General features: G+C 45.5%; 1 protein-coding gene across 1 annotated transcript; it reads left to right on the top strand.

Annotated features, from left to right (window-relative positions):
• The first annotated feature begins 1,976 nt into the window (after window positions 1–1,976).
• On the top strand, window positions 1,977–6,881 carry prph2lb (peripherin 2-like b). Its single transcript, XM_020497362.2, has 3 exons — window positions 1,977–2,808; window positions 3,899–4,145; window positions 5,689–6,881. The coding sequence occupies exons 1-3, from the start codon at window positions 2,231–2,233 to the stop codon at window positions 5,932–5,934; spliced, it is 1,071 nt and encodes a 356-aa protein (XP_020352951.1). The 5' UTR covers window positions 1,977–2,230; the 3' UTR covers window positions 5,935–6,881.
• Window positions 6,882–9,115: the final 2,234 nt, after the last annotated feature.

Below are 9,115 nucleotides of genomic sequence, written 5' to 3'. Positions count from 1 at the left end.
CCTTCACTCATGCTGCCAAACATACCCTCGGAAAACTGACTATCCTACCAGAAAACTGACTATCCTACCGATCCTCGACTTCGGCAATGTCATTTACAAAATAGCCTCCAACACTCTACTCAACAAATTGGATGCAGTCTATCACAGTGCCATCCGTTTTTTCACCAAAGCCCCATATACTACCCACCACTGCGACTTGTACGCTCTCGTTTCCTGGCCCTCGCTTCATACTCGTCGCCAAACCCACTGGCCAGGTCATCTACCTGCATCTACCCACTGGCCAGGTTATCTAGTCTTTGCTAGGTAAAGCCCCGCCTTATCTCAGTTCACTGGTCACCATAGCAGCACCTACCCGCAGCACGCGCTCCAGCAGGTATGTTTCACTGGTCATCTCCAAAGCCAATTCCTCCTTTGGCCATCTTTCCTTCCAGTTCTCTGCTGCCAATGACTGGAACGAACTGCAAAAATTGCTGAAGCTGGAGACTCTTATCTCCCTCACTAACTTCAAGCACAAGCTGTCAGAGCAGCTCACAGATAATTGCACCTGTACATAGCCCATCTGTAAATAGCCCATCTAACTACCTCATCCCCATACTGTATTTATTTATTTATTTTGCTCCTTTGCACCCCGGTATCTCTACTTGCACATTCATCTTCTGCACATCTATCACGCCAGTGTTTAATTGCTATATCATAATTACCTCGCCACTATGGCCTATTTTATTGCCTTACCTCCCTTATCTTACCTCATTTGCACACACTGTATATATACTTGTTTCTTTTTTTCTACTGTATTATTGACTGTATGTTTGTTTATTCCATGTGTAAACTGTGTTGTTGTATGTGTCGAACTGCTTGGCCAGGTCGCAGTTGTAAATTAGAACTTGTTCTCAACTAGCCTACCTGGTTAAATAAAGGTGTTCTCAACTAGCCTACCTGGTTAAATAAAGGTGTTCTTAACTAGCCTACCTGGTTAAATAAAGGTGAAAAAATGTAAACAAAATAAAACATAAAGACATTGGTGGGACATCAAAGAGCCGTTTCAAAAGCTACACTGGCTAAAATGATTAGGGGTGAGTCATTGAAAAGGTTTGACCATGGTCAATGGTGGATAAGTAAGAAGGGTTTTTGCTTTGCATGGGATAAGTATCCCCCATAAACACAAACACTTAAGAGGGCAGGAACAGGAGAAGAAAAACGCCACCAAGTGCTGCACGCATGTTGATTGGTCCAGGTGGTTGGAAGTGGGAACTGTTAAGATTACGGGGTAAACTAATGTTAAGGGGATTAACAGTTGTGGCTAGGAGATGTCAGGGTAGGGAAATGTATGCCACTCTTCTTCTCTTCAGCCTCGGGCTCCATCTTACTCGTCCATGTCGAGATAGACCTCCGTACCTTCTCTGAGGATGACATTTGGCAAAAGGGAATATCGAAGGCACCGAAATACAGAAAGATGGTCCCAAAGCCTTCGGTTGACAATGTGAATGCTGCAGATATAGAGCTACAGGTAAAAGCCTAAGTAAATATGTTTGTTGACTTGGTAACTGTAGATGTTGTGCGTAGATATTGTTGCTGGGGTTGTATGGGTTATGAAGTTGTTATAACTTGCTTCTATTTTCCCCAGGGATTTGTCATTGGTCTTATTGAATAAGTAAAACTAAAGCCTCCCACAGCACTAGCACTAGTTACTACAACAGCACAGTGATTATAATGCATAACCATCACGTCACAATCCCTTTGCTTAGTTCTACTATATTTCCAAAGTATTCAAATATAATTTATTGCTTCTCCAATAACAATGGGGTCAAAGTAGCATGGGGTCAAAAGGTGAAATGCTATTACCAAACTTGAACAGAAGTGTTCCTTTCAATCATATTTAGTATTGGATTCCATATTAATGTTATTAGGTCTGTTAGTGATACGATGGTGATGTGAAACATAATTGCTGTTGTTAAATTTTTTTTTTTTGCTCTCAGGACGTGCTGTCTTTCGTGGCTAAGGCCACCGGCCAAAAGTACAGAAATACCTCCGCTAAGCTGCTTATGAGGTCCTCCAGAAAATAGCTTGGCACCTTTCTACATCCCCCATCCATCCCTCTTCCCCATTGGTCCACAGCCCTTACCCTTTCTAAAATTCACCTCTCCCTTCTGTCCTCCAAACCACTGTACCACTGGACCTATTTGTGTCTTCTGGATGAGAAGGACAGACTTTGACAGGATACGTAGACAAAATGGCGGTCTTAAAGGTGACGTTCACCAAGACCACTCGGGGCAAGCTAGCCCTGGTGTTGTGGGTCCTCAACTGGATCTCTGTGTTAACGGGCATCATCCTCTTCAGCCTGGGCCTCTTCCTGAAGGTGGAGATCCAGAAACGGAAGGAGCTGATGTCCGCTGATGTCCACTCAGTGCCCAACATGCTCATCGCCACGGGCCTGGTGGCCTGTGTCATCAACTTCCTGGGCGGCAAGATCTGCTACGATTGCGTTGACACCACCAAGTTCCTGCGATGGAAGTTGCTGATGCTACCGTACATCGTGTGCACCTTCCTCTTTACCTTCTGCATCCTGGTGGGTGCGCTCATGTGCTACAGCATGAGGAACGAACTGGAGGAGTCACTATTTCTGGGATTGCGTAACGCCATGCTCTACTACAAGGACACAGGCACGCCGGGACGATGTTATCTCAAGCGAACAGTGGATTTGCTGCAAATCCAATTCCAGTGTTGCGGAAACGCCGGCTTCCGCGATTGGTTCCATGTCCAATGGATCAACAACCGCTGGTTGGACATGACCCACAGTGAAGTAAGAGAGTAAGTACAAAGGAGTACAGTACAGTACCCACCCACACCACCCTCTACCCAGCTTTGGTCCTGTCTGGCCCCTCTACCCAGCTCTGATCCTGTCTGGCCCCTCTACTCAGCTCTGGTCCTGTCTGGCCCCTCTACCCAGCCATCAGTGCTAGAGTCTACTCAGCCATTAGGGCCACAGTCTAGCCAACTGATAGGGCCATAGTCTACCCAGCTGAGAGGGCCAGAGTTGAAGGTATTTGATCAATCCAATTGAACCTGTGACTAACCCCAACAAAATGTGCCTTTCAAGACTGTGACAAAATACATACATACTAAATACATACTAACACATAACAATACTGGAAGCAGATGCTACGAGCTGCCAACACCAGTCCTCCTCATTAAGCTGCCCAGTCAAACTGTTAAGCGGCAACACTGTATCGACTGAAAAAGGTGAGGTCAAAGGTTACGAGAGAGGCTTATCCAGTAGGAGTCGAGAGTTCACTGTGACAGGAAATGACCATACGCGGCAGGTTGAATAATTTATCTTTCAATATTTGGTCTTGTTTTTTGTCGTTTTTTTTAATTGCTGTATCAAAGACTTATACAAACAGATTCAAAGCCCAGGTAAAAAATGTCAATAGTGATGGAAGTCCAGTATTAAATTGATCTACCTTTTCCATATGGCTAATCTATCTAATGTGTACCGCCTGAGTAAATGCTTAAGTTAACCTAACCTTAAAGGGATAAGTGTCATTTTGGCAATGAAGCCCTTTTTTCCTCTTACCCAGATTCAGATGAACTCATGGATACCATTTGTATGGCTCTGTGTGCAGTTTTAAATGAGCTGAAGGTAGTTTCTGGAGCCATTGCTAACAGCTAGCATGCATTAGCTGTCTGGTTTGGGAAGGGCCACTGTAAGATGGACAGTTTTCTTAATCTATTCCTTCATGATGCAGAAGTTGGGGTGAAATGGATGAGAAAAAGTCAAACATTTGTCATCAGTAAAGTCATAGGTCTATGTCTGTGCTTTGATTCTGTAGCAAGACAGATTTATGCCAAAATACAACTAAGCACAATGGCTTAAAAGATCTCACTCTCTCTCCTGCAGCCGTCTGAGGAGTAATGTGGAGGGAAAGTACCTGATGGACGGAGTGCCTTTTAGCTGCTGTAACACATTCTCTCCACGACCCTGCATCCAGACACAGGTCACCAACAACTCCGCCCACTACAACTATGACTGGAAGACAGAGGAGCGCAACCTGTGGACGAGGGGCTGCCGCCAGGTCCTGCTGGATCATTACACCAACATCATGCAGTCCATCGGCTTTATTGTGCTCATCATCTGGTTGTTTGAGGTTGGCTTTACATTAACAAAGCTCCATTCTTATCCTGTACTTTGAATAAGTCCCTATTGTCACTACAGTCACTATTAACTTGGACATGACATGGTACGTGATGGTGGTAATATTAATAACTATGGGGTAGTGTTGAATAGAACCCAGAGGAGCCAAGGGAAGTAATAGGTAGGGATGGTAGGGATGAGGAGGACCCACGGTTGTAGAAAAAGAGTACTTGATTTATCGCAAATGAAGGATTTTCAGGAAACATGGCTTGGGTTGAAAACAGTCCGGTCCATCGCAGTAACATTCAGGATATTAAAAAACTCTGAAAAAATGATGATGAAGGTGAGTCTTAAGCTCAGCCACTCAATAGGGTTCCTACTGCAGCTAGGACTAGGGCCTAAATGCTGCACAGTATAATTAGGGATTAATTTTCCAACTCTAAACAGAGTTTAACTCTCCCCCTTACTGGGAATAAAGGGAGTCTACCAGGACAGCTAAAATCAACTGTCTGTACATACAGGTCACAACAAACAAACTGATATGGAGCACATTGTAAAATGGTATTCGACCTCAATTTGAGAGAAAATGACAGAATTTATAACTTAGGCCAAAACCTCAGCCATAACAATTAACTAATGAGAATGTACATTTAATTAGTTGAACTTTACTTTGTTAATAGAAAACATGATTTACGTTAATTAACTGCATTCATTTGTTTAAATTACCATATTTAGTTAAGTACACTTTAGTTTAAAAGACAGCGCTAAATGAAATAAAATATGATTAGAACTACTACTCAGGGAGACTGGGCACATGGGTGAACTACGGGCTAATTATCTAACTCCCCACACATGGCTTAAACCTGAGCAATCAACTCGGTAGCAAAAAATGAAGGTCAGGCACACCTAAACTGGTGGATAGCTATGCTATGGAAAGGACTAGTGCACTTTATGTAAACCACACATATATATTCTTTAGCATTTTAGATAATATTAACTTCATGAAATATATGTTTTTAAAGACCTTTTTAAAATGTCGATGAGACCGGTCTAAGGCTGCCTCATCACAGGTAGTTTGAGGAGAATGTCAAGAATGAGGTGATTGCTGTCATCATATGACATATTGGTTTTATGACAACTGTGGGTGTGGAGATGGGATGCACCTAGTTCCTGCACATAATCATGACAGGAACAGACAAAGCTTCAGGGGGACAGACAGACATTCCAGTCCAGTGACCAAACTACGGCAGAGGAGGTTGGCCCCGAGGGCAAGACAATTGGTGTACCCAGTCTCCAGGGAGGTGCCACTCTCCCAAGACCAATTTGTCCAGTGGCTGATCACCTTAGAAGGGGACAGTATGGCCTCCGAGAAGCACAGGAACATTACCCTCACTGGGGCCATGGGAGAAGTCTGTGGTCAAAGAGATATCTACGGTGTAATTCAACTTCCATTTACCTCCAAGTGGCTGATCGTTTCTTTCTGTCTCTCTGGTAGTGTAGCGCTACAAGGTAGTAACAAGGTAGAGTGACATCTAATCCCTTTTCTCTCCCAACAGCTATGGGTGCTGACGGGCGTGCGGTATCTCCAGACAGCTATGGAGAACCTTCTACGGCAGGGTGACCCCGACCTGGAGTCTGACGGCTGGCTCCTGGAGAACAGCATTGCACAGACGGCCCGCTCTAACTTCAAAATCATCAAGAACCTAGGCAAGTGCTACCAGGTGGACGATGATCCTAACATCGATGTGCCCAGCACTGCTCAGCAAGAGGTGTCCACTTGCCAGATCCCTGTGGCTAGATAGCATAGCGCAGCGTCCCTGGTCCAGGGCTGAGGCATGCAAACGGGCATCAAGTCCCATTGTCATTAGGTGTAAGCCTTTTGGATGGCAGACCTGTCTCCAGATTAAACGTGCGACAGCTGTGAACTGAGGGATCAAAAGGTGAAAGTGGCAAGTGTAGCAGAGCACCACAAAGACACACAAACAGGATCAAGGACAGCCTATGCAGAGCGTGCTACTAAAGAATGACCTGCTTTGTCACATGATTCTGTAACACCTGCATCATCTTAACAGTGTAAGAATATGAACTAGCTGCAACTTTGTCATTGTGCCATACTTAAGTCATTAAACTGAAAGGGGAGCAGGGCAAAGTTGAAACGGGGTTGAACTCGTGTACAACCCAGTACTACAACCCCATAGACATAATGGGACATGGAACAGTCTGAGTGAAAGATGATGTCATAATGAGCCACATATGTCATGGGCAACAATTATGCCAACAAGGCAGTGGAGGCTGCTGACGGGAGGACAGCTCATAATAATGACCGGAAAGGAGCTAATGGAATGGTATCAAACATGTATTTGATGCCATTCCACCTATTCCACGCCAGCCATTACCACGAGCCCGTCCACGCCCAATTAAGGTGCCACCAACCTCCTGTGCAAGAAAGTGATGGACATAAACTGTTTAACAAATTGTATAAAGGGAAATGGAAACAGCAAACTTGAATTGCCTTCTACAGTTTCTTCAACTCAGTCTCCTGTATGTAACATTTTTTGTATTATGGGTTACTTAAGCAATAAGGTCCAAGGGGGTGTGATATATAGCCAATATACCATGGCTAAGTGCTGTTCTTGGGCATGACGCAACATGCTAGGAAACAGCCCATAGCCATGGGAATATTGGACATATATCACAAACCCCCGAGGTGCCTTATTGCTATTATAAACTGGTTACCAACCTAATTAGAGCAGTAAAAATAAAAGTTACGTCATACCCATGGTATACAGTCTGATATAGCATGGCTGTCAGCCAATCAGCATTCAGGGCTCGACCCACCCAGTTTATAATATAGAATAGATGTATGGGATATAGAACTGTAAGGCAGATGGTTCAAATAGAGCTGGAAGAGGAGGGCCAGTCCCTTGCATATATTTCTGATGAAAATTATTATTCCACAGATTATTTCATTTAACATGTTTTATTGAGCCACACTCCCTCAACCGTTTTAAATGACTTGGTCAGACATCGCCTGAACGGTTTCTGCTGTCTTTTTGACTGGCTGTGACCATAGGCAACGTATTTATCTTTCTCTTGTGCCTCTGCCCACACTAGATATTAAGGGCAGCCTTAATAAAACACAAGAGTTTTAACACAACTTGAGAATATTTGATCCCATGTTTTCTTTTGAGGGGACCTTTCATAACTGAGAAATAACCAAGTAAGCACAACTCATTTGCTTAGGAATGTGTTGTCAGGTTATCAGGCTCACACCATCAATGAGATTTGGACAGGTTCATTGTCTAGAAATGTGAAACTTCAGTAATTATGTCATGGTAGTGGACAGTTAAGTTGAATAGAAAACATGAGCTGGCACACACCCAGTGAAAATTATTTTATGTAGAGGTGATGACTAACTGTCACGTTCTGACCTTAGTTCTTTTGTTATGTCTTTGTTTTAGTATGGTCAGGGCGTGAGTTGGGTGGGTTGTCTATGTTTGTTTTTCTATGAGTTGGTATTTCTGTGTTTGGCCTGGTATGGTTCTCAATCAGAGGCAGCTGTCAATCGTTGTCCCTGATTGAAAACCATACTTAGGCAGCCTGTTTTCACCCTTGATTTGTGGGTGATTATTTTCTGTGTCCGTGTGTTCCACACGGAACTGTTTCGGTTTTTGTTATTTCACATTGATATTTTGTATTTGTCTGTGTTCTATTAAAAGTATCATGAACACTTAGCACGCTGCACATTGGTCCTCCGATCCTTCCTACTACTCCTCGTCAGAGGAGGAAGAAGACCGTTACAGAATCACCTACCAACCAAGGACCAAGCAGCATGGTAACGGGCAGCAGCAGAAATCTCTGGACTCATGGACATGGAAGATTCTGGACGGCAAGGGACCCTGGGCACAGGCTGGGGAATATCGCCGCCCCAAGGCAGAGCTGGAGGCAGCGATATGAGGAGGCAGCACGGCAGCGCGGCTAGGACGAGAGGCAGCCCCAAAAGTGTGGCTGCGTCAGGTAGGAGACCTGCACCCCAACTCCCCGTGCTTACTGTGGAGAGAGGTGGACCGGGCAGGCACCGTGTTATGCCGTGAGGCGCACGGTGTCCCCGGTGCGCAGGCATAGCCCGGTGCGTTACAGCGCAGCGCCTCGTATCGGCCGGGCTAGGTTGGGCATCAAGCCAGGTGCCATGAAGCCGGCTCAGCGCATCTGTTCTCCAGTGCGTCTCCTCGGGCCGGGGTACATGGCACCAGCTCTACGCATGGTGTTCCCGGTTCACCAGCACAGCACAGTGGGGTCTATTCCACCTCGCCGCACTGGCCTGGCTACGGGGAGTATCCAGCCAGGTAGGGTTGGGCAGGCTCAGTGCTCGAGACCTCCAGTGCGCCTCCACGGGCCGGTCTATCTGGTGCCTCCTCCACGCACCAGGCCCCCGCACCAGGCTGTCTCTCCGTCTCCTCCCTACAGGTGCTCCCACCTGTCCAGTGCTGCCAGAGTCTCCCGTCTGTCCTGAGCTGCCGGAGTCTCCCGTCTGTCCTGAGCTGCCGGAGTCTCCCATCTGTCCTGAGCTGCCGGAGTCTCCCGTCTGTCCTGAGCTGCCGGAGTCTCCCGTCTGTCCTGAGCTGCCGGAGTCGCCCGTCTGTCTGTTCTATTAAAAGTATCATGAACACTTACCACGCTGCGCATTGGTCCTCCGATCCTTCCTACTACTCCTCGTCAGAGGAGGAAGGAGACCGTTACACTAACTGCGAATAAGCTATAAAATAAATAGAGAGTCTTCTTCAGGATGAAGGTACAGAGATGCCGAAACATTGGTGATTTACTCAATGAATTACTGGGAGTTTATATATAGACTGTGCGACTCTCTTTATCATTGTAGCTTATGGTTAAGTGACAACTACTCTGTAAATACTAACTTTAATTCTCATGTTTCGGCAAAGCCTTCAAGAAACCTGTTTTTCAGGAGCCTAAATCAAGATAGTT

This window comes from Oncorhynchus kisutch, linkage group LG12 (genome assembly GCF_002021735.2).
Source record: "Oncorhynchus kisutch isolate 150728-3 linkage group LG12, Okis_V2, whole genome shotgun sequence".
NCBI classification, from domain to species: Eukaryota; Metazoa; Chordata; class Actinopteri; order Salmoniformes; family Salmonidae; genus Oncorhynchus; species Oncorhynchus kisutch.
Note: the sequence above shows the minus strand (reverse complement) of the source record. Positions and strands in the feature narration are given on the sequence as shown.

Bases quoted from the DNA above. Each gene is read 5' to 3' on its own strand.
- prph2lb (XM_020497362.2), top strand. From the start codon at position 2,231: ATGGCGGTCTTAAAGGTGACGTTCACCAAGACCACTCGGGGCAAGCTA. The intron at 2,809-3,898 runs GTAAGTACAAAG...TCTCTCCTGCAG, and splicing joins ACCCACAGTGAAGTAAGAGA to CCGTCTGAGGAGTAATGTGG. The intron at 4,146-5,688 runs GTTGGCTTTACA...CTCTCCCAACAG, and splicing joins TCATCATCTGGTTGTTTGAG to CTATGGGTGCTGACGGGCGT.